Here is a 26,268-nt window from a genome sequence, read left to right as displayed (position 1 = left end):
TTTTTCCATTCCATCAGGGTACAGGGAACAGAGAAAGAAACATCAGCTCTCTTGAGCAATAAGCTGTACTGAGCTCTGAATGTATCCACTTCAGCTGGTTGCTATAACATTGTACATTTCCATCCCCTCCTCTCTTTCCCATACCTTTTCCTTTTGTGCCATGTCTCTTGGATTTTAAGCCTGAGAGCATTGATTCTAAACCCTACTCCAGAAGCATTTCTTTCTTAAGAGAGGGGGCAAAATGCTTCAAGGAAATGAGTCCATTTTGGCAGGGGCCTTTTCACACTAAGCCAGGACTGGGGACTGATAACATCAACTCCACTTATTGGCTGACTCCCATGCAAGCCAAAGCACACAAACCAGCTTTTCAACCCCTTCTCCTCAGCGTAAACAGTCTTACCAAAACAGGAAGCTATCTCCCCAAAGAGTAAAGTGGCCTAGGCCTGAAAAATTCACAGTGAATGACCAGAAGCTCATTCGTGGCCCTTTGGGCACAGTCTGTTGTTTTAATCCGTATAATCTTTTCCATTATGATCTACGCTGTTGGCTGTATGTAGTCCAAATGCATATTTTTAGAAAGGGAAAGTAAGGTACGTATATTAGAAGAAGTCACAGCAGAAATAAATAAAAGGCTATTTTTAAAAGAAGGCTGTTTCATGTTGACTGTGTTACAACAAAGAGAGTAGATGAGGTTTTGGAACACATGTAAAATTATGAAGGCAATCTCTTACAACACATTACAGGACACCGAACTGTTTGTGGCAGTTAATTGAGCAATGTTTCTCTCCCTGACCTCTTTACCATATATATATCTCCTAAGTAATCATGACCCCTTCACCCAGCCTTCTTCTGTTTTCAAGGCTCTTTCATATTTCAGACATTAAACAGTCAATACTGCTTCCTCCCACTGGAGCACAGGCTGTCCAGGACCTTCGTTCCTATCACTTCCCATCCTTCACTGTACAAGCAAATGAACATTCCTGCAATTTGTGGAGCTAGGAAATTAAAATCAGCACTCTGAATGGCCAGGGTAGGGAAACCTGGACTGCAATTCCCATCATTCCTGGCCATTGGCAATGCTGGCTAGGGCTGATGGGAGTTGGAGTCCCACAATATCTAGAAAGCTGCACTCCTACTGTACAGCTTCCCATCTCTCTCACTTCTGCAAAATAACATTGAACGTTGCCCTTCAATTATCTAAGCAGCTGCAATTCCCAACAGACTTCATCAGGCAATTGTTCATCTCCTTGAAGCATATCACACTCAAAATAATTATCTAGGAAAAAATGGTAATGGTACAAAAAGGTTTTTTGAGGGACACGCTCTTCCTATTGAGAGTTTTCCTAACAAGGAAATACATCTACAACAAGGACAAGCAAGAAATACGATTTGTTAAGACATTTAGATGAACCGACCTACAGTCCAGGAATGCTTTTGATCAAAGCAAACTCCACTGATGCACATAGTAGATGAGCAAGGAACTATAATTGAAAACAACACAGTGGTGCCCCGCAAGACGAACGCCTCGCAAGACGGAAAACCCGCTAGACGAAAGGGTTTTCCATTTTGGAGGCGCTTCACAAAACAAATTTCCCTATGGGGTTGCTTCGCAAGACGAAAAAATCTTGCGAGTCCCCGTGGGTTTTTTCCACTTTCCCCCCCTTTTCCTAAGCCGCTAAGCCGCTTAACAGCTGATCCGCTGATAAGCCGCTTAACAGATGATCGCTAGAAGCCGCTAGACCACTGTAGCGCTAATCCACTAAGCTGTCAATGGGCTTGCTTCGCAAGACGAAAAAACCACTAGACGAAGAGAATCGCGGAATGGATTCTTTTCGTCTTGTGTGGCACCACTGTATTGTTGCAGTTACACAACACCCCAATCTCCAAGCAGTGCAAGATTCTACAGGTTCCAAGCGCTTACTCAGAGTTCGTGTTTCCTTTGGGAATGAGGCAATTGGAGATTATGCTGTCTTTGCGATGTACAGTTTAGTTACACATATATACAACCTGAGCCTATGATGGAGCATCAACAACCCAAAAGGGTCTTGTTTCTCCCATAGCCACAGACTTGGATTCAAAGGGAAATCAAACGTTGCTCTGACTCTCCAGCTCACCATCACTGCAAACTCTGCCTTCAACTCTGGCTTTGTCTATTGAGGGAGGGGGCTCCAACCCTTTGCTGTCTCCCACTGAGCTCCTTAATCCCCCAGGAAACTAGCTTGGCTAGGCTAGGAATTATAAGGCTTGATTAGCTTTTAACACTTGCTGGATCCAGGGATTAGAGGGATCTGGCACACGGCTTAATGCCACTCCTCAAACTCATGACAATACCAAAGAGGAATACCAAGTCATGCATATTTGCAGGCCTGCTTAAAGTTTTCTGGAACAGTAATGTTCCATATGCAAAGAAGCTTATTAGGACAGACGTGGGTGGTCTCTACCTAAATCGTGGGGGGAATGCTGATAAGTGAGTGGATGGATTCTCCTCTAGGGACAAGAGCAGCTTCCTGACAGAATTAGCCGTTTTGCAATGTCATCACCAACTCCATACTGGAGTCAAGCAATTGTGCGTTGGAGTCTTATTACAAATAAAGCTAAGCAAATTAAAGCCAGTGTACTTGAGAAAGGAAAGCAGCAAGAATAACCAACGCCACGACAGAGACAAGTATCTATTTACAGACGTGGGAAAAGGGACTAGTTCAGGGTCTTTCGAGATAATGCATTTGCTATACGGAAATGAACCAATTGTTACTTGGCTGTTGCAGGAAACCCAGACATTTTTTCTTCTGCTAATTCTACATTTTCAGGGGAGATCTGGACGTCTTTCCTCAGGGTGGAGCATCAGCTGGAGACATTCTTTCATTCCAACATTTGTTGTATGCATTCAATAACCGTATATAAAATGCCCCAAGTCTTTCCATTAAAAAAGAGGCCCTTTTACAACACAGTCAATCCTATTTGGAAGTGTGTCCAGCAAGTTTAGTAGGGCTTACTCCCAGGTAGCCGGAAACATTTTAGTGATGAGGGCCAAGGACATTTTGCTGCCTGCATTAATGCTCCCCCTCACATATTCCATGCTGACCAGGGTTGAATCTTATTTCCAATACTGGGGGCATTGACAGACTCCTTCATTGCAGGCTAGCTTAGGAGTGATGGGGCAAGCTTTGTGTCACAAACAGTTCTGTCCTCCATCGCTTTTCTGCCATCCCCCAACGGTAGGACCGACCCTGGTTAACTGAATTATCACATGCAGACTAACTTGATCCAGCAACTGCAAAGACAAGAAGGTTCAACTGATAAATAATATAGGGGAAACGGACTGACCTTCACATAGGCTAGGTACTGTTTGCACTTCTGCTGCATATAGGACAGCTGGAACTGCTCTGTGATCTGGCCCACTGCTTCTCCGGAAGAAACAAAGTAAACCCTGATGGGATGGCCCTTTTCCTTCTTTGCCACATCTGCCGTCAGGTTACAGTTCAATCCTAAAAAAGAAAAAAGGAAAATGGAAAAGCGATAAAATACCAACGAAAGAATGGCAAGAAAAACTTACAGAATATGCTGTGCTGAAATGGCAAAACTAACTGACAGACTACGAAATCAGGACAAAAAAAATCATTTAAAGAAGATTGGGAACCATTTTCGGCTGATCTACAGAAACAATGCAAAGAATTGGACTCTTTAGTAGGTTTTGAGCAAACATTTACAAATAACAAAATTTATATAAATTGTAAGATTAAATATAAAAAAAAATGGAAAGCAAATTAGCAGGATTTGATAATGTGTGAAAACAAACTAGAAAAGGAGGTTGAGGGAAGTCCCAGGTGGGGGAGGGAAGGGAAGGAACAATTTGGGATTGGTGAATTATGATATACTGTATTTTTCGCTCTATAGGACACACATTTCCCCCTCCAAAAATGAAGGGGAAATGTGTGTGCGTCCTATGCAGTGAATGCAGGCTCCTTGGCTTCAGCGAAAGCAACGCGAAGCCTCCAAAGCGCAGAGGGAGCGCTCCCTCCACGCTCCGGAGGCTACGTGTTGCTTTCGCTGAAGCCTAGAGAGCGAGAGGGGTCGGTGCACACCGATCCCTCTCGCTCTCCAGGCTTCAGGGAAAGCCGCCTGAAACCTTCAGAGCACAGCGCGAGTTCCCACTGTGTTCTGGAGGCTTCAGGTTCCTTTCGCTGAAGCCAGGAGAGTCTTGCTCTCCCGGCTTCAGCAAAAGGAACCCGAAGCCTGCGGAGCACAGCGGGAACTCGTGCTGCGCTCCAAAGGCTTCAAGGATCTTTGAGGCTGGCGGTGGGGGAAAGCAGCGCTTCCCACCGCCAGCCCCACAAGCTCGGGGGGCAGAACAGTTGAATGCACAGAACACACCTTGTTTTAGAGGGGGAGAACAAGAAAAAAATTCTCCCCCTCTTTGTGCAGTGCCCCTTCAGCAAAGCGGCAGGAGAAATGGAAGGGGCTCCGTTTCTCCTGCCGCTTCGCTGAAGGGGCGCTGAGCAGAGGGGGAGAATTTTTTTCTTGTTCTCCCCCTCTAAAACAAGGTGCGTCCTAAGGTCCAGTGCGTCCTATAGAGAGAAAAATACGGTATGTTATAATGTAATTGAGGGGGGGTGGAAAATGTAATAAAAATTATTTCTCTGTGAGAACAGGATGCTGGGCACTGATAAGCCATTGGCCAGATGCAGCAGGCTCTTCCGGGTTCTTAATAAGTGCATGTTCAAATAAAGACATCAAAGCTCCAGAGCAGTGTTTCCCAGCTGATACTAGAATTCCCATCTACAATTCCCATCATCCCTGACCACTGGTCCTGCTAGCTAGGGATGGTGGGAGTTGTAGTCCAAAAACAGCTGGAGACTCAAGTTTGGAAAACACTGTTTGAGGGCAGGCTTAGGCTACTTGTGACCCAATGACTTAAATGCAGCCCACCAGCCTATGTAAGCAACAGTGCCATAAACCTGATTTTGTAGCCCACTTAAGGATACAAAAGTGTGTCAAGCACTCGGCATTCTGCAATACTTTGGTAGAGGGCTACATTCAAGTTGCTGGATCTCAAATTCTGCAAGCCTGCTCTAGTGAAAGGTCTGTTAAAGGAAAGAAGTGCTTTGGTAAACTACCGTGTGTTAACAGTATAGTTTCGACCCAACCAGTTCCCTCAAATTTCAACACTAGTTACTCATCATTTTGCTAAGCGGTACCCTAAGCGGTTACAATCAGGGCAGTCATCAAAGGTTAGCACAGTAAGTCATCTGCCAAGGTCGCCTAGCTCAAGTGATAAGCTAAAGTTAACACCATTATTGCATAGTGTTCATTAACATCCATGAGCCCCGCTCCAATAGGAAACTTCCTCTGCTGCAAACCAGCATTCCCTGCATTTATGATAACTGCACTTAACAGTGTACAATCTGGCACTTTTGGTGGCACACCCCATCAAGATAAGAACGTTGATGTAAAAATGGAAAGTACAGATGCTGCTGATTAAGAACCACATAACCAAATTGCATATTGTGCATGCGACAGTAATAACCGACTCCAGTGCCTTTTAAATGGTTTGTTACATATTTTGGCTGCATATTAGATTATTTAGAGGCATGAGAATTAAGTGTGCCAAATCTGGTTTGTTTCCAATCAAAGCCAAGTATATAAAAAAATATTCTATCAGGAGGAAAACTGAAGCAGCTATTAAGAGACCAAGATCAAGAATTGCAGAAATAAGCTTCAACTCAGCTGAGACCCTTTAAGCCCAGAAGCAGCCAGTAGAGAAGGCCTTCTGAGCATGGAAGTAACTGAAGCTTGGAAAGTGGAAGAGGGGTGAGGAGGTGGGAAGAACGCTGTGGTGCAAATACATGGTTGAGAGTGCCAGAATGTGTGGAGGTAACGCTTTGCAAAGGTAAACCTCGCACCAGACATGCAACAGTATGTCCAGGAGCGTTACACCTGCATTCCCTGATCTTCTTGGCTAGAAAACGGGGTTTCCCCCCTGACTTTTTGTCCTCTCACAATTTGTTTGTTAGACATAACGCTTGGCTGAAGCATGACCGGGGACGCAGACGTAATCAAGTATTGGGAAAAACTTTCAGGGGAATAATAATAATAATTTATTATTTATACCCTGCCCATCTGGCTGGGTTTCCCCAGCCACTCTGGGCGGCTTCCAACAAAACACTAAAATACAATAAGCTATTCAACATTAAAAGCTTCCCTAAACAGGGCTGCCTTCAGATGGTAGTTATTTTTCTCTTTGACATCTGGTGGGAGGGCGTTCCACAGGGCAGGTGCCACTACCGAGAAGGCCCTCTGCCTGGTTCCCTGTAACTTGGCTTCTCGCAGCGAGGGATCCGCCAGAAGGCCCTCAGCGCTGGACCTCAGTGTCCGGGCAGAACGATGGAGGTGGAGACGCTCCTTCAGGTATACTGGACTGAGGCCGTTTAGGGCTTTAAAGGTCAGCACCAACACTTTGAATTGTGCTCGGAAACGTACTGGGAGCCAGTGTAGGTCTTTCAAGACCGGTGTTATATGGTCTCGGCAGCCGCTCCCAGTCTAGCTGCCATATTCTGGATTAGTTGTAGTTTCCGGGTCACCTTCAAAGGTAGCCCCACATAGAGCGCATTGCAGTAGTCCAAGCGAGAGAGAACCAGAGCATGCACCACTCTGGCAAAACACCTGCTGACACGTGTATTTGCTAATGCTGCTTAGATGGAAATACGTTGAGTTCAGGGTGGTTTCACTACAGTTTCCAATTGTTGACTTCTGCTAATAAAAGGAGCCTCGGCAGAGCTAGTCGGCAGCTTTCTTGGAGCATGCTTGCCAGCGTGCTTCTGCACAGCTCACCTGCATTCAACCTCCTGTCGTCTCCGTTACTCCTACAAGAATGGCTCTACAAGGGGTGCCCACACCAACCTCCACACCCTGCCTCTTCTTCCTCCTGGCATGACACCCATGCCAGGAAGCCAGGTAAACACCACTCCCCCGATACTGCTCCTGTTTCGACCAGGGATGACTTCCGAATGTTGCTGAACTCAAGCTCCCATCATCCCTGCCAGGGGCTGATGGGAACTGGAGTTCAAGCACATCTGACGGGTCACATGATCCCCATCCCTGCTTGAAGAACTAGTGCCTGAGATTGCTTCTTTCCTCCTCCATCCCCATCTCTTTCTCCTTGTGTGTCACAACTTTTAGGGAAGGGGCTGTTTGACTACTGATCATTGCAAACCGAGAGCCTTTTTCAACTGAGGTGTGATGTAAAAATGCTTCAAATATATAAACCGTCCAGTCTGGGGGGGGGGGGCATCTATACACCAAACGTCTCACTGAGTTGTGGCAACAGCCGCCCGACGGGGCAATTTAAAGCGCCTTGCACATGGTAGTCACAATGAGCACACTGACTCTCAGACGTAATAGAAAACTGTCCATGAGCAATCTACATCCAGCTGTGACCGTGCCACCTCTCAGCAACAGCTGACATTTTACAATCTCGAGTAGTATATTTCACATCTTTCTCCACTTTGCCTTTTGGCAGACACAACCAATGATGTCAGAAGTGGAAAACTGAAACAGCAAGCCTAACTTTAAAAAAAAAAAAAAAACGAAAAACCCAGCTTGCAGATGTCACTAGATTGGTGGTTAGCAAGCTGACTCAGATCACCCCTTTTGTGTGCTGCTCTCTCTGAGGGGCTTGTGTCTAAGTGAGTTTCAGCTCATAAATAGCTCTTTTTCAGAATGGTAAAAACAGAGTCGCTTCACGCGATGCTGTAAGCAGCAGTCTTTTAGAGATTGCTGTTCACGCAAGCAGCAGAACATGCGAGCAACAGACACATGCAAGCTCACCTGATCTTCTTGTTTAGAGACTAAAATTCAGGCATAACACTGCTTGCCTTTTCTGTGTTGGCCACCCCGCCCTGGCTGTAGAATAGCCTCTCTTCTGAGGTACAACTGGTTGCCAACACTGCTTATTTGTGGTATCAACTGAAGATACACCTCTCTGCTCAGGCCTTCTCGGAGGTCTGATACAGTTGAGGCCAACCGCAAATTAACCAAGTGTTTATCTGCTGTGCTATTAAATGTATGTGGTTTTCATTGTAGTTTTGAAATGTTTGCTTAATGTGCCGCATCATTTCATTGTTTATTGCGTTTCATAGCCTAACCTGCTCTGAGATCATTAATTGCCACTTTCTGCTTGGCTTCTCAAGCAACACTTTAATATGGAATATGGGGGCCAGCCAGAAACTGAACCAAAGTGCCTTGAAGTGCAGGGGTGCAGCGGAAGGTGGAACTTATAGGGTGGGGGGAGAAGGATGTAGCAACAGCACACACATACCGTATTTTTCGCCCTATAGGACACACTTTTCCCCCTCCAAAAATGAAGGGGAAATGTGTGTGCGTCCTATGGGGTGAATGCAGGCTTTCGCTGAAGCCTGGAGAGCGAGAATGCAGGCTTTCGCTGAAGCCTGGTGCACACAGACCCCTCTCGCTCTCCAGGCTTCGCGGACCTCTCCGCAAGCAGTGGGAGCGCTTTATTTCCCCCCAAAAAAACTAGGTGTGCCTTATGGGGCGGTGCGTCCTATAGGGGGGAAAATACGGTAGTTCCACGTACTGCTGCTGCAACTACCGTATTCTTCACTCTATAAGACGCACCAGACCATAAGACGCACCTAGTTTTTGGAGGAGGAAAACAAGAAAAAAAATATTCTGAATCCCAGAGACATGTTCTGTTGCATATGCTGACTGTGTGTGTGTGTAAGTATAAGAAAGTGGAATACAGACACACATATATAGCCACACAAAGCCACTTCAGGGCAGGGGGAGCCTTCATCCCATTGCCCTGAAGAGGCTTCACACGGCTAAGCCAGAAGCTAGAACAGCAAGAGGGATCGCTGTGCAGAGATCCCTCTTGCTGTTCTGGCTTCTGGGATAGCTGCGCAGCCTGCATTCGCTCCATAAGATGCACACACATTTTCCCTTACTTTTTAGGAGGGAAAAAGTATGTCTTATAGAGCGAAAAATACGGTGATTCTGTTTTAGTTTTGAGTTGTTTTCATTCATGTTCATCATAAACAGCCATGAGAACTGTCAAGGCTGAATGACCGTCTACAATTTTGATTCACAGCACATAAACAGGAAGATTCCAATTGCCATTGTATCAGCTGTCTGTGGGAAGAACTGTGCAATGGAAGACAAGGGGTGTACTTTTAGGGTAGGGTTGCTCTCCAAGACAGCCAGAATCTGCAAAGACAGAACTATGTAACTATTCTAGTAGAACTAGTGCATCAGCTTGCTTCCCCTCTCCTCCCTTCCAATTCCTTTTTCTTCCTGCATCACACTATTTTATTTTTATTATTATTATTTTTATTCCTCTGCATGCAAAGACAAGCTCCGGCAGATTGAGCAGACGAGAGCAACAGCTGGTCCAATGATCAAGATGGTGGTTTCCATCTAGAGGGAAGTGAGGGGTAGATGGGGCTCATCAACCTGGGAAGGTAGCCCATCTAAGAGAGGAAAAATCTGATCCTAAATCTCCGTTGCCTTGCAGGATATCTTCAGGAGAAGAAAAGGCTAAGGAGTGAAGGCTACACAAGTCTGGAGTGAGATCCGTAAGGATGTTGGATGGCACCTTGTACGCCTCCTTGGTCCACATCAGTGAGGCTGAGAGGTGGGCTCCTGTTGTCTGCGCAGCCCAGGACCTCCATACAGGAAGGTCACTTTGGTGCTGCTAACACAGCAGTTTGACTTCACCCCCGGAAGCGCACTCCATTGTCTCTCGAGACAGATGGATGCTAACAATGTATTTCTTTCATGTTTTAAGCCACCTTGAGCATGGTTTGGACTATGGGAAGGTGGCACACAAATGAAATTATGTTTGTATGGCTCAGGGACGCAGCTGGTGATGTGGAGCATCCCTCAAGAATAATCACATGGGCAAAATGACTTTTCTATACTTCAAGCTCAGCTACATGTCATATTGGTAAAAACAAGTACACTGGACCCTCCGGATATGAACTTAATTTGTCCCGGGGATCCGTACTTACCCTGAAAAGTCAATATCCAAAGGCACCGTTTCTGCGCATATGTGCATGGTGAAACCCGGAAATATACACTTCCAAAATTACATTACCCGAGGGTAACGTAACCCAAGGTACCACTGTACCTAGACTTTATTGAAAAATTTGGCTTAAAATATGACTAAACTTTTACGTTACGCTGGCAGGTGAAGATCAGATCAGTTCAAACCAGAATCTGCGAAGAATGAGTTCCTCAAGCATCCCCACATTCATTCAGCCTCACTGATATCTATATCTAATTTTAGCCCACCTGTTATATAGAGCCGGCAATGCTAGAAAAGTCACTGTATCTGGTTCTCTCTGAAAGAGAAGTCAATAGGACACACTGCATAGCAACATGCTATTGTTTGCCTGACTGCTTGTTAATGTACGCCCATCTCAGCTATAAATAGACTGGCTAAGATTTTAGCCTTCAACATGTTCCCATAAAACACATGGAATTTGTACCGTAATTCACAAAATATGCTGCAGAACTAAACAGATACAAGCAACCACTAAAACATTCAAGATACTTGCAGCACTATAAAAAACAACAACTTTTAAATAGAAAGATCTATGTTTAAACTAACCAGTTAAGAGGAAGATGTGCCATTTTCACACAACCTTAAAGGAAGATTTCAGGCGAACATTAAAAAACACAAGGCATAAATCCAGGCTTGTTCCAAGAGTGCCTTTGGTTTTATGGGGTCTCTTAAGAAGAGCTGGAATATATCTACTGGTCTTCCAGTTTTCAATACAAAAAAAAAAATCATCACACGCAAGTAACTCCTCAGACATTTACCAGGAAAGGCTCTTGGTAACATGGGGAGAGGAGGCTTTAGCTACTATAAGGTAAAGGTAAAGGGACCCCTGACCATTAGGTCCAGTCGTGGCCGGGTCTGGGGTTGCGGCTCTCATCTCGCTTTATTGGCCGAGGGAGCCGGCGTACAGCATCCATGTCATATGGCCAGCATGACGTGCTTTCGAACTGCTAGGTTGGCAGGAGCAGGGACCAAGCAACGGGAGCTCACCCCGTCGTGGGGATTCGAACCGCTGACCTTCTGATCAGCAAGTCCTAGGCTCTGTGGTTTAACCCACAGCCCCACCTGCGTCCCTCTAGCTACTATAAAAACCCACAAAAACCTTGATCCATGTTGATCTTAGTCTTTGCATTAACTCAGAGCTATTGTAGCAACCTAGCAGTTCGAAAGCACGTCAAAGTGCAAGTAGATAAATAGGTACCACTCCGGCAGGAAGGTAAACGGCGTTTCCGTGCGCTGCTCTGGTTCGCCAGAAGTGGCTTAGTCATGCTGGCCACATGACCCGGAAGCTGTCTGCGGACAAACGCCGGCTCCCTCGGCCCATAGAGCGAGATGAGCGCCGCAACCCCAGAGTCGGTCACGACTGGACCTAATGGTCAGAGGTACCTTTACCTTATTGTAGCATAGTGGCTAAGAGAACAAACTGGCGGCCATGAAATCCTCAGTTCCAATTTCATCTTTTCCATGAACTCAGTATCCAGCCATAGGTAAGCCATTGAGTCTCACTCTTGCATCTGCAGTTTTGTAATTATACTGACCTCTCAAAGTTGCTGTAAGGATTATCGACATAACATAGGTGAAATACTTAGAACATGCTATATGAAGCAACAAGTGGACCCTACAACAAGATGTTGCAGTGTATGCTAGGGCTGTGCATTAGATTTGGAAGAATCATGAGGTGAGGCAGGAAGCCTGGAAGGTATTTGGGGCAGAGCAGAGTGTCTACAAGTTGACATGAGTTGAAGCGGAGTCTGTGAAGTGCTTTATGGCACCACGGCACTAAATGCAACAAAGAAAATACCGTGTACGCGTGCCTGCTGAAAGCAAAATTAATGTCTACATTTACAATAACATGCTTACATGAAGACTGGATGATGGAAGAAGGGAGAGCGAACACCTCTGGAGAAACTGCAAGGAGGGAAAGCTGCAATGGGACCCACAGGTCTAGTTTGTAAACTTATGAGGACAAAAACAACACAAATAACATTTTACAAACATCGGTTTAGAAATTGTAAACAGCAATGGATGCCAAGATAATAGTTTACCTATCGTTCCTGGAACGTGTTTGCCTTTGAAACTAAAGCAGGCTGTGACGTTTAGGCAGTTCACCGGCTGCAAGTCATCGTGGCACTGGGGAGCTGTGATGTCAATGGAAGCTGGCAGGAAAATGGAGATGTCCATAGTAATGACAGGCCTGGATCTTAAAACAACAACAACAACAAAAGCATTACTTTCGTAATAGTTAGTGGAGTGAAATGGCTTAAGAAAATGACCTATGGGTGAGAAGTCTATAGAAGTCTATCTACCTCAAGTCGTCTTAGGCAAGTCTTTCTGCCCAGCTCCCCATTTGCAACACAAGAATAAAACTACAGAACTACATTGCAGATTGGTTGAAACAATGACTGAGATAATGTACAGTGGTACCTCAGGTTACATATGCTTCAGGTTACATACGCTTCAGGTTACAGACTCCGCCAACCCAGAAATAGTGCTTCAGGTTAAGAACTTTGCTTCAGGTTGAGAACAGAAATCGTGCTCCGGCGGCGCAGCAGCAGCAGGAGGCCCCATTAGCTAAAGTGGTGCTTCAGATTAAGAACAGTTTCAGGTTAAGAACGGACCTCCAGAATGAATTAAGTACTTAACCCGAGGTACCACTGTACAAATACCCAAAAGCACTATATAAATGTCAACAAGCTTGCGCAAAGATCCTCTGGAATGCCCTTGATCACAAAAGTTTCTCTTATTTTGTCGCAGATTGCCTCTATTCTTTTTCTGAAGATATGGCATGATTTACATGGAATAATTGTAGCATTCGGCTGGGTGCTGTTTTGTATGAAGAACCATCAGTGTGGAGTGCCTCTACAAGTGGTTGCAGCAAACTTAACCTTATCAGTATCCTGGCTGTTTGGAAGAAGTCTATTGTGTCGGCATGATTAAATATCTGCAACCATGTATGAGTCTCTTCACACAGCTTCCCATGCAGAATAGTCCCTGCAAAGTTCTGTTTTCTAGATGTTCCTGTACTCTAAATACTAACTTGTTTGGTGTTCTCCTTCCTCAACTGATAAAGCTTTTGCCAAGTCAGAGAAAAGAGATGGGCGTGCTCCCTTGTACTATGTTTTAGGATTGCATTCTTAGAAGTGGCTTTGTAGAGCCATCGATCACGGCCACCAAACCAGAGGATGTAACCAACAAAACACAAAAAAGGAGACTGCCCCATAAGAACTGAAACCCCCCAAACCTCATAGGCAAAGCTGGAATCAAGTCTTCAAAAGTACGATACAAAATTAGAGCAGTCCAGTTTTCAAAATACACAGGATTGTTAACAATTGTAGTTCAAGATACGCAATATTCATATGAACAGCCTTGGTTAATTTGTTTCCTGCCAAGCAACAACTAGATCTGGAAGACCACAAAATTCAATGAAGACCTAATTTGTTTATGGGAAACAGTCCTCGGGGAAAATGATAGTCCCATTAGTACCCAGACCCTGTAATTATCCAGGGATGCGTTTGACATCATTTGACACCACTGTCCCTCCAGAGCATTTAGCAGTCACCACTGCCATTTGAAAAAATCACATTATGTTTACTAATATTTTCTAATTGTCAGCCCTCTTGGTGGCCTGCTGTGAGACAGGACATAAATAAGGTAAATAAATAAAATAACCAGTAGCTCAGATATCTCAGTGGGAATCCTGAGCCTTGTGAGAAACCATCAAACCAGCTGCCCCCAAACCTCACACTTTTTTGTACATCAAGATGGTATGAACAGCCGTGTCAAGAAACAGCCTTCGCAAAAGGACTGTAAATAACAATCAAGGTGGGTATCAAAATATAACAGCATCAACTGAGCTCATCAGAGCAACTTGTTTTGCTCACTTGGAGCTGTCCATGGTTCTGGCATATCCAGATTTTAACAAACAAACAAATAAATTTTAACTGGGTAATCTTACAAATAACCCTCTTTAGACATTTCAAACATAATGTGGCAATTCGGCATTTGCTTTGTACTTGTTGAGGAACAGCACCAGTGCACACGCTTTGTGCCATCTTTCTGAGCTGCATTTCTGAAAGTTGCAAAGATCGCTCTTATGGCAGTGCACACGTACAATTTAACTGGGTGTGTGTGTGTGTGTTTAAAAAGGAGTCCTTTACCATCCTTAAAATCTCACAAGATTACTTTTAGAAAATGATTGTGTGTGTAAGCTGAAATCAAGATCTCTTTCTTTTTAACAGGGCCAAGATGAGCAGTTTAATGCCGACTGAAATATGTATATTGCCAGAAGAAAGGGGAGGAAATAAATGGAATGAATAGAAACGTGTGTGTGTGTGTGTGTGTGTGTGTGTGTCAGATACATGTGTACACAAACACGCACACGTAATATGTGCGTGGTGTAAGATCTGTGTAAGGTTTACCAAATGGTATGGAGAATATCTGCCTAACCTAACTTTGACCCAGACTCTGCCTGATCCCTGCAGCCAATAAAACCAACACCTGCTCCCGAGTCTCTGTGACTGACTGCCACCACCTGCTGCCACCACATTTCCTTCCTCGTGGTTCCAGCCAATCTGCTGATAACTTCACTCAACACCCATGAGGCCTAGCCATCCACAACAGGACACAGTCATTTCCCGAAGAACACACGTCCAGTAATTCCCCCCCCCCCCAATTCCAGGTTAGGACAGAATTGCAAAAAAAGCAATTCTGTATATGAATACAGAATACACCCGCATCTGAATAGGATGCGGGTGGCGCTGTGGGTTAAACCACAGAGCCTAGGACCTGCCGATCGAAAGGTCGGCGGTTCGAATCCCCGCGGCGGGGTGAGCTCCCATCATTCGGTCCCAGCTCCTGCCCACCTAGCAGTTCGAAAGCACCCCTAAGTGCAAGTAGATAAATAGGGACCGCTTTCTAGCGGGAAGGTAAACGGCGTTTCCGTGTGCGGCGCTGGTGCTGGCTCGCCAGATGCAGCTTAGTCACGCTGGCCACGTGACCCGGAAGTGTCTTCGGACAGCGCCGGCTCCCAGCCTCTTGAGCGAGATGAGCATGCAACCCTAGAGTTGGACATGACTGGCCCTGATGGGCAGGGGTATTCATCTGAATACCAGTGACTGGGACACACTAGCAGGGAGAGCACTGCTGCACTCAGGCCCCGCTTGCAGGCATGGGCGTGTGGTTGGGCAGGAAGAGAACAGGATACCAGACTAGATGGGTTTCGTGTCTGTTCCAGCAGGCTTCTATTTATGTTCTTATGCTTATTTTTTCAAAGCCCCTCAAAATACTTGTAGATGCAATGCATGTATGTCAATTTCTCTCATCACTTGACAACTTGTAGTTGAATGTGTGAACTTGCTCCCTTGAAAATTTCAAAGCTTGACACAAAGCGAGTTGACATGAAAGCATGGGTTCATTTATAATGGCTCGTTCAGAAAGTAGTAGTATTCAGAGACTCCATCTCCTCAGAGTATTGCAGAAGAACGATGTCAATCAACATTTGATGATCTCCTTCTACCGGTCAACAACAGAAAGTGTCCTTTCATACTGCGTCACGGTGTGGTACGCTGGTTTGACATCACCTGATAGGAAGTGCCTACAGAGGGTGGTGAATACAGCACAAGATATTATGGGCTGTCCCGTGAATCCACTGGATGAAATAGTGGAAGAACATTGTCTCAGGAGAGTGAGGAAAATTCTCAGGGATGATTCACACCCTGGCCGGCACTTTCTTGATCTCCTGCCCTCAGGCAGAAGATACAGAAGCATGATTAGTCGCACCAACAGGGTAAAGAACAGCTTCTATCCGTGGGCTGTTAGGCTGCTGAATGAAAAGAGAACACCACCTTTCAGTAGCCTTGCTTCCCACACTCCTAGAATGGGCTTCTGTGGAACTCTGGCAATGGCTCTTACTTGCCTAGATGGACAGAGAGGGGAGTAAGAGAGTGCGTAGAAACTAGCCTACCATTTTCCTGCTCACTTTTGCCTCTGGCCTTTGCCTAGCACTGGCCTGTGGCCCTCAGAACAGAAATGCATCCCTTGGGCTTACAATGGTTTTCCATCCCTGTTTAGAGAATCCTTTAGCCCAAGTTGTGTAAACTGAAGGGAGAGTCGAGTGTGGATTTCATGCTCTTTATTCAGCTCGTAGTAGTGAGGAGGAATGGAAGTTCCCCCAGAATGTCTGCTTTATATACATTATTTACACAATGGGCCCCACGTGATTGGCTAATTCCAGGATTCACCTGTAGGCCAATCAGGTTGCGGATTCACTTCCACCTGGAGCTGGATTGGGTGGCTCCTGTGGACCAATCAGACTGCTGCATTCTGAATCCTATTATTCTAGGACCAATCAGACTGCTGCATTCTGAATCCTATTATTCTAGGACCAATCAGACTGCTGCCTTTTGGATCCTATTCAACTCAGTACATAACAGGTTCTTCTACGGTGTGGTGAAAAGGAATGGCTTCAGTGAGGCTCACTGCTGCTCTCCTCCCAGGAGATGTCTTTAACATCTGAGAGAGCCATTAAAAGAATAGCCCAAGATGGCACAGTGCCTCAGCAAGGGAAGGAGGGAAGACCAGGCAGCTGTTTTTCCTGATGGGGCTTAAAGCCCTTTTGGTTCCTTCCTTTCCTCTCCAGCTCCTCATTCCACCCCCCAGTTCTTTCACAGAGCACCAAGGTGGCCTTGCTTTTTTGTTGGAGGCCAAGCAGTTGACTTGGGATTTGGGGAGAGGTTCTGCCACTTCAGGAAATGGCTGTAGCTCTGCCTTTGTGATTCCAGAGGCAGGGTCCTGCCCCCAGAAGAATCCCCCTTCCTCCTGAAAGGGGCAAAGAACCTGCAAAGAGGGGGGGGGACCAACCTAGCTGATCTCCCACTGAGTTATAAGATGCCACAAGCATATTATGCACCCATGGTTGTCAACAGAGACATGCATGGCTAATTCCTAACATCATGAACTTAGACTTACAGGCTTCCTTTGAGAACCAAAGTGTGATTGTCTCCTGGCTACCCTCTTGCAAATTATGACCAAAAGCTTTGCATTTCTGCAACACAGGCCTGACTTGTTGCCAGGGCTGTTTCAAGTTGAAAAAGAGTTCAGCCATATGGCTTTTATGGCCTTGCAGTGGTTTTCTGTGCCACATGACGCTGGGGATTGGTTATGGGATCAAAGAGCCCATTCATGCATTAAGAACTGCCCAAATTCAGAGTCTGAGCGACAGCTTCACGTTTCCCTGAAACATCCTCAGAGATAAAAATGGCAGAAATTGTTTTGTTTTCAAATTTATTTTCTATGCTATCACACCAAATTGTTCTAATGTTTTGCTGATTGATTTTACATACAATGTATTTGAACTGCTTTATTAGACTGTGACAACACCCTACAATGAAGGGCAGGGTGAAAAATTTATAAATAAATACCATCCAAGCATATCTGCTGCATGCCAATAAAGCCATCTGTGAAATCAGAAAGTTGCAGCCAAGTATGGGAAACATCCGACCTTCCAGAAACTGCTGGACTGCAACTGCCATCATCCCTAGCCATTGGGCATGCTTGCTGCAGCTGATGGGAGTTGTAGTCTAGTATCATCTGAAGGGCCAAAAGTTCCCTATATTTGCTCTAGACTCATTCCAGGAAATTACAATGTACTATTGCCTATCGCACCCAAGTGCAGAAGTGGCCTGCATTACATTAGTTCCTGCAGGAGTTGCCCCATACTTTAATAAATTATTATTATTATTATTATTATTATTATTATTATTATTATTATACCCCACCCATCTGGCTGGGTTTCCCCAGCAACTCTGGGCGGCTCCCAAAAGAATATTAAAAACATGATAAAACATCAAACATTAAAAACTTCCCTAAACAGGGCTGCCTTCAGATACCTTCCTTGCCTTTAAAGATTCCTAGAAAAGAAAATTATCTATTTTCACAAGGTGCTTGTTCCAAGCCTGAAGTTCCTGCAGAAGAATCTTATTCTTAATCAAGAGCCATAATACTGGTTCCTCCGATAGTAAACACAGAATCAAAACCAAAATGTGGCCGCGATGAAGCAAGGGGAAGGGATTAGCATATTTGTGGGAACCTTGAGGGCTCCAAAAGGGCAGTTTGGTATTTTAAAAAATGCCTAAGAGGGTGAAAAACTGTCCGTTGCATCCTCAGTAACTATGGAATGCTGAGTGCCAGCTGGAAAAGAAGGCCAGTTATCTCTCATCCTTGGAAATGGCAGGGAGGACCCTGAACAGGCGAGGCAGATCCATTAAGGCAGGGGCTCAGCAAACTTGTTCAGCAGGGGACCGGTCCACTGTCCCTCAGACCTTGTAGTGGGCCGGACTATATTTCTTGGGAAAAATGATGCAAGAGCCCCACAAGCCCCACTGGCTGTTTACCTGTGTCTTGCAAGCAACAGGGGCTGGCGGCAGCAGCGGGAGAGGGACGATGAGCAGTGCACTAAAGGGCTCTAGAGAGGGGCTGCTTTAAATGGTGGCCGCTCGAGTGCTGCTGCTGCTGCTGGCACCAACAAGGCCCAGCCACCTTCCTCCTCTAGGCAGGGCAAGGAGAAGCCAGGAGGAGGGAGGGAGGAGGCACCGCCGCCGTGTGAGGGAGAGGGAGGGAGAGGGAAAGAATGTGCTAGCTGGCGATCCACGCAGTGATTCCCGGACCATCCGTGGGCCGGATCCAGAAGGCGATTGGGCCTGATCCGGCCCGCAGGCCTTAGTTTGCAAACCCATGCATTAAGGCCAACCTGTCTGCCTTCAGTCAGATCGTGCCTGCCTGCCATCTTAAAACAAGTCAGAGGTGGCTCTGCCTGTCATTGGCTCTGGCTCCACCAACTGTTGGGTCTCCTGCCCTACCAGTCCAAATGGGCACCAGTCGCCTTTTAGGAGGAAGGATACACTGCAGCATTTTGTTGCAGATTCCACTTGTGGCTTTCTTATTGCCTGGCTGGACGCATGCTAAACATTATTGTAACTGGTCAGCAGCTTGACACCTCTACAATATTATGAGAGGGGCTAGTTCTCTCAAGCCAGTGTTTGTTTCATCTAGCCAGTGTAATACCACAACACCAGAACCTCAGAAGGTATGCATCCATAACTTATTGCTGTGCAATTATGATAAAGTGCACAATTTAGGGCAACTTATTGAATTCTCTAAAACCCTCCCCAAACCATATGCAGTATGGTTCTGTGATGTGCCCTTTTGTCTGCAGACAGGGAATGGAACAATTATTTTTCTTAGGCTACTTATTGACCCATATAAAGGTAAAGGTAAAGGGATCCCTGACCATTAGGCCCAGTCGCAGACCACTCTGGGGTTGCAGCGCTCCGCTCATCTCGCTTTACTGGCCAAGGGAGCTGGAGTACAGCTTCCAGGTCATGTGGTGAACCAGAGCAGCACACAGAAACGCCATTTACCTTCCTGCCGGAGCAGTACCTATTTATCTACTTGCACTTTGATGTGCTTTCAAACTGCTAAGTGGGCAGGAGCGGGGACCGAGCAACGGGAGCTCACCCTGTCACGGGGATTCAAACCGCTGACCTTCTGATCAGCAAGCCCTAGGCTCTGTGGTTTAACCCACAGTGCCACCCGCGTCCCTATTGACCCATATACTAAGCGCAATAAACTGCCCATGGTTTACCAGGGTGATAGTTGCTCACATCAATCTGGAATAATAAAAAATAAAAAATAAAAAATAAAAAATAAAAAATAATAATGATGTTTGTACCATCCATCTGAGTATGAGTATGTGCACCCTTTGAGAGTCGCCATCAATCCCCCCCAAATCAAAGCAGCTTCACCAAAAGCTTTTAATATCACTTGGCAGAATGTGTGCTGCTTTTGGCAAAGAAACTTTGCAGAACTTTTTTGGGGGGAGTGTGGGCTGGGGAGGAGGCAGAGGCCGACTTGCGACTTTACCCTAATCTTAATCCAAACAGCGAATGCAGCACACTCCCTGACAGCCGGTAGCTGCAACTCATCAGCCACACCACATGTGTCGCTTGTAATGCACAGATCTCTAAAGAAATAAACAGAGGCTGTTGTGGTGGGTGGATTCTGGTTGATGCGGGAACCTGCAAAGCCTACCGGATCTGCCCTTCACAGAAATGCAGTAAGACACCAAGAAACGGATACAGCAGCATGGATGCCTATAAAATTAAGGTTTTTGTTACTTCTGAGTTTTCCTAGAGCAGCAGTACATGGAGATCCACGCTGCTTGCGTTTTGTGAACTTATCATGGCGCATCAAGGTCGCAATGCTTGTGTTCCCCCGCCTAAGTGTTGCAACACAAACTTGGTACAGTGGCACCTTGGTTTAAGAACAGCTTAGTTTATGAACAATTTGGATTAAGAACGCTGCAAACCCAAAAGTAGGTGCTTTGGTTTGTGAACTTTGCCTTGGAAGCAGAACATGTTGAGTGTGTTCCATTTGTAAATTGAGTCCCCCACTGCTATGGGAAAGCACGCCTTGGTTTAAGAACGCTTTGGTTCAAGAATGGACTTCTTGAATGGATTAAGTTTGTAAAACAAGGTACCACTGTATATGGGAAATATCCAGGAAATGCAAGTGTCCTTTTCCATAATGTACTCTCCCAAGCACAACACGGGAAGCCAATTGTGCAGACTAGTTGCCCTTGTTGGAACCATCTTCATCATCTGTGTTAACTACATGCACTGGCAGGTAAAGAAGAGCAGTGATGAAGCAGAATCGAGTAGCAGGTGATGCTGGGGACCCAACTGGAGAGCCACCAGTGCTTGGGCTAGACAGACCAAAGGTCCAATTGCATGTACAAGGCAGCTTCACAGGTTCTGCTCAAGAAGGCATGGAGAGAGAAAGACAGGGCTGTCTCACAACACCCAACTGGAAAAATATTCTGGCACTCTCCATGCCCTATAACCAAAAAAAGAGAGAGAGAAAGGGAGAGAGAGAAGAGGGAGAAGGAGGAGAGGGAAAGGGAAAGCGAGAGAAACTCTTAGCTACCTCCATGGCTGTGAAAGAAATTAGTTGGAGGAGGAATGTGATGGAACATAGTAACAATTCAGGTGTAAAAGCCCCTTTTTCAGCACTTTGGAAAATACAGTTGTTAGCCAGTGATGCTTCTCGTGGGAAGCACACAAGAAGAGCATGGTAGAGTCAGCCACTCCTTGTTTCTTTTCTCCAGCATCTGCCGAAACAGAGGTATCCATCTCTGAATATGGAGGTTCAGTTTTAGCTATTGTGGCTAGGCAAGGAGAGGAAATGGGGAACTGCCTTGAAATATTGTTCATGGCGCAGCTATATAGCAGAAACCATTTCTACGTACCTCCAAAACATGACATCTGTTTGCAATAGAAAGGTATCAAAAAAATGGGAAACCGTAAAACAAGTACAAAGGGGTGCCTAATTGAACGAAGGATGCCCATAATTGTGTTTGTTCTAAGTTGCCTTCTGATTGGTGCTGATACACTAATGAGCAGCCCTATAAAACAGCAAAAGAAAAACCCAGAGCTTCTCATTTTTCCACCATTTATTATCAGACTTCTTTGTTCATTTCATGGGCATGTTACTCCAGCTGTTTCCTCTAATCAGATCATCTACACACCACCTCTCTCTCTCAAGCCTTTTCAGCAGATCACAGTCACAAAACAAAACACCATTGCTATCTTCCCTAATTTTGCAGTCACAAACTGGCAATTTAACTGAACAATATCACACGATTTCCCAAACAGTTGCACATGCATCTCCTGTAGCAATATAAAGAGAGGAAGTACTGAGTGCACAGGTTGCTCTGTCTCAAGAGAAATCTAAAAAAAAGGTAGTATAAACACCAACAATTGGGAAACACTGGCGTGCGAGCGCTTCAGTTGGAGAACAGCCTTTACCAAAGGTGTCATGGGCTTTGAAGACACTCGAACTCAGGACACAAGAGAGAAACATGCTAAGAGGAAGGCACGCTTGGCAAATCCACACCGCGATCAACTCCCTCCCGGAAACCAATGTCCCCACTGTGGAAGGATGTGTGGATCCAGAATTGGCCTCCACAGTCACTTACAGACTCATTATTAAAACCGTGTTTATGGAAGACAATCTTACTCAGCTAAGAGTGATCGCCAAAGAAATACCTGCTATGCTCCTTCAACACTTTGCCACTATTTATTGACAACTGCTGACTTTCCTGCATCTAAGTGAAAAACACCTACAATTCTGACTATCGTTCATTCAATTCTATGATGCTCTTTAGGAGCTAAAATAAATCAATACTGTGGTGCTCTGAGAGCTTAAACAAATCAATGAAAGAGCATTAGCAGCACTGTTTCTCTGTCGGCCAGAGGTGTAAACAAGGGGAGTTATGATTGTGTGTGAAATATAGCAATGTAGCATATATGATCCAATGCTCGTCAGTATAGCGCTGCTTCAACTGGAGTGATCATGAAAAAAACAGTTTAACACCATTTGTAGCTGCTGTGCATACAGTGTTGTTCATATACAACCACTTGAGCATACTGTAGAAATATTAACCTGCAGTTGCTGCTATTAGTGCTTGGCTGTTTTGCTAATAGGTATAAATACTCTTTATAGCCAATGTCCAGAAAGTAAAAATGGTTGCACATGCAAGACTCGGAGGCAATTTCTTCCCAAGATAACTTGGAAGAGGAACAGCAAGAAACTGCAACATGCACCGAGAGCAACCTTATTAAAGGGAAAGTGGTAAATTGATCTCACCTTAGAAGAATCACATTGTTTGACATAAAGGCACCTATCGTCACATCTGAAAATAAGAGAAAACATTTAGAGAAATTTGCACAGGTGCCCAGCATCCACATTCAAAACATACTATAGTTGTTAAAAACAAATCTCTCCCCTCTTGCAATGTAATATTCCCAGTTAATATATTCTACCATTAATATCTTGCATATCATAACATGCATCTCAGCTTGGTCCACACATTCAAAAGAAACAGACATAATCAAGTTACAGATAGGTAGCCGTGTTGGTCTGCCAAGTGTGCATGCACACAAAAGCTCATACCAAGAACTGACTTAGTTGGTCTTTAAGGTGCTACTGGAAGGAAATTTTTTTGTTTAGACATAATCAAGGTACCCAGGTTCACCACAGCATGCACAGTTGCCTGACCACCATCCAATTATCAACTTGCAGTTATCTACTGCTTTCCCCAAAAAACTGGTCATTGGCAGTTGCCCTTTGGCTAATCTGAAACCAATTTCATGGTTTGTGAAGGTACCATAGTCGTTGGTCTTTTTAATTTCACATTAGTTGAGATTTATCATCCTCTTCCTAAAAAGTTGTGTGATCAGAATTATTTACTGCTGCTCAGATCTGTTCCAAAGGAAATATTTTAGTCCAGCTACAAAGAAATAAATACTCTGAAACATGTGGACATTTTTTTTAAAAGAAGGAAACAAAAGGGAATTGGGTGTATACACAAAATTGGTCCTTCCCTCCTTCTTCCTTTTATTTCCCAACTTTCCTCCAAGCTACTCAATATGGTATACATTATGTGTCTCTCTCCCCCCCCCCATATTATATCACAACAATCCTGTGAGTTAAGTTAGGCTTAGTGATATGTAGGTACATTCTCCCCTTTATTTTTTTCTATTTCTATGATCTTTTAATTCGTATTATCCATTCTTCCATTCCATTTCATCTGTTTGTTTGTATTCTTCTTCCTTACCAGTATTACAAACCTACCTGGATAGCCATTTCCATCCATGTCAACTCCTCCAGAAATGGACTGGCCAAACATCTGTAACATTGGGCTTACTCTCCTCCCAGGTATCCTCTGCAATAGACAACACAGAACTGGAATCAATGGAACCAAGAAAAACATAGCACTGAAGTTGCTTACAATCCGTTGGATTCAATGGCAAATCTCAATGATTTTCACGGAATTGGAATGCATGAGCTGGGAACCACATGTCCATTCAGGTCTCACTGTTAACCAAGGGAAATAAAATAAAAAGGGACATGCAAGGTTTTCCAGCTCTTTCAAATTCTCTCACACTGGATCTAAGTCACTGACATTACACCTCCTCTGTTCAGGGCTATTCTGTTTGAGGCAACATGTAAGGAATGACACTGGGTTATTTGCAAGAAAAAGACGCTCTATCCACAGGCTCCTTAGTGCATTGTTCATTCTTCTGAACCACCTGTGTGAGAATCCACCACTATCTCCCCCCCCCCCAAAGTATAATGTGCGATACTACTAGTGACTCAGTCAGTTTCAACAGAGTAATATTGATTCCTGCTTTGAGTGTGTGATTTGTGAGATCTCTTAATAAGATTTCAACTCAGAGCAAGGTCTCCAATCCCTAACAGCACTATTGGTCCAATACCCATAAGGCAGTTGTCAACTGACCCTCTGCTAGCCCATTTAACAGATGGATGGGTTCATAGAGCCCTTAGCACAGACCATGCAGAAAAACGTTGTAAAATACTGAACACGGCACCTTGGAGAAGGGGGTGCAATTATTGTCCTGCACTTTCAGTTTAGTGCTAAAGCATCAATCTGGCTGGATGCAAAGCTCCCAGGTGGACAAGGATTAGAAAAAGAAATACAGTGGGAGGTAATGCTGACCAACTGTCAGCTGGGAAATTAATAGAAAACAACAAATATCTAAAGCTTAAAGGAAAGGAAAGCACTCTAAAACTTCTTCTCTTAAAAAAAGCAATGAAGAAAACTTTCCCACTCTTGGACTTGATAACACTAAAGCAACTGAAAGCAGCTGAACTCCTCAAATTACATTTACACAAGAGAATGTGGCTAGGTTTTTGCGGGGGGTCCCTGTTAGGGTGGCAAACCAGGGCTACGCATATCCCACAGACATCTGCAGGCTATTAGGGTATAAAGATTGCAGTCTAATGCTACACAGCTTTGAGAGCTGCGGACAGAACCAAAGGCCCTGAAACCTAGCCTGATAATATTTATCTAGCATACACATTTATCTGCAAACCAATTAAAAGTGCTTCATCTGGATCCAAATCTCGCTGCAGCAGAGGTAAAAATCAGGCATTCAAAATGAAATGGGAGGGGTAGGAGTATCTCACTGTAAACAAATCATCCTTTCTTCTAACAAAGATTGTATATGTGTGTGGATGTTTTTTAATACACAGCATCTGGATGGTTCAGAGTTCCAGTAATGGGACACAAAGCCTTTCACCCCAAGGTTACTGGTTCAAATAGAGGCCAGGTAGACAGGCACTACAAATTAAACATATGAAACAGCTTGATGGATTTGTAGCCAAATGACCTTCAGCCCTCTTCCTTGAGAACATGGCACAGCACTAAAACATGGCAGAGAGAGAGAGAGAGAGAGAGAGAGAGACTGAACACAAGGAAAAGTAATGGAAACTAGCTGGCAAGAGCACACTCTGAAGAAGATCACAAAAGCTGGAGACTAATCTGGTCAGAGACAGCAGTCAACTGCACTGTTTTCTATGATTAAGCTGTCTCCTTCTGAAATGCCTATATTACCTCAAATATGTAAAAATTAAGAAATAACATCTATCTGTCCAAATCTGGACATCCTCAACCAGAATGCCATTTTGCATTTCAGTCTGTTCAGTAATCTCCCATCTTTTCAGTGTGCAGAGAAGAGTCGTTCACATGCCACAAATTATCACCTATAAAAATTATCATAAAAAGGATTTCGTTTGCATTTTCTTTATTAAAAACTTAATGCGTACTTTTAAAAAAGTCAGCAACAGCAGAACTAATTACTCACAGCCTGCTCTAAGCATCTCAAATGCAACCACTGAAACTCTGACTTAGCATCCTGTATGAGCTCCCGCCCAGCAACAAAACAAAATATTTAGACCAGAACTTTAAAACAGCTGAAAGTTGAAAAACAAGCCTGATTTCTTTTTGTCTTTGAAAAAGCAAAAACTTGCCGCTATCCAGACTAGAACAAAAAGCTCAGTCTGCGATCTGCTGATGTATTTGTACTAAAGTGTCCTAAACCATTGCAGGGGGTAGGACTGACAAAATCTTTGAAATACTGTACACCAGGCACGTCCAACAGATAGATCGTGATCACTGGGTAGATCACTGGACATCTGTTGTAGATCACTGGCTCCCCCCAAAGAAGCTCAACAACTTTGACCTGAATCCCAAAAAAGGGGATAGATCACTGCCAGTTTTTAACTCTGTAAGTAGATTGCAGTCTCTTGGGAGTTGGCCACCCCTGCTGTACACA

General features: G+C 44.7%; 1 protein-coding gene and 1 long non-coding RNA gene across 2 annotated transcripts in view; both read right to left on the bottom strand.

Annotated features, from left to right (window-relative positions):
* The window catches only part of LOC310828716, a 232,064-nt gene that overhangs the window by 148,404 nt on the left and 57,392 nt on the right, over nucleotides 1-26,268 (bottom strand). The window lies entirely within an intron of this gene.
* Nucleotides 1-26,268, bottom strand: part of ITGA9 (integrin subunit alpha 9) — a 231,444-nt gene that overhangs the window by 148,404 nt on the left and 56,772 nt on the right. Inside the window, exons 12-15 of the mRNA XM_083706263.1 lie at nucleotides 23,765-23,855; nucleotides 22,778-22,823; nucleotides 12,121-12,275; nucleotides 3,325-3,485 (exon numbers count right to left, since the gene is read on the bottom strand). Of these exons, the coding sequence (XP_083562389.1) occupies nucleotides 3,325-3,485; nucleotides 12,121-12,275; nucleotides 22,778-22,823; nucleotides 23,765-23,855 (453 nt within the window). The remainder of the gene's footprint in view (nucleotides 1-3,324; nucleotides 3,486-12,120; nucleotides 12,276-22,777; nucleotides 22,824-23,764; nucleotides 23,856-26,268) is intronic.

Source organism: Podarcis gaigeae (assembly GCF_964106915.1).
Source record: "Podarcis gaigeae genome assembly, chromosome: 12".
NCBI classification, from domain to species: Eukaryota; Metazoa; Chordata; class Lepidosauria; order Squamata; family Lacertidae; genus Podarcis; species Podarcis gaigeae.
The sequence above is the reverse complement of the archived record's forward strand: the minus strand, read 5'-3'. Positions and strand labels throughout refer to the sequence as shown.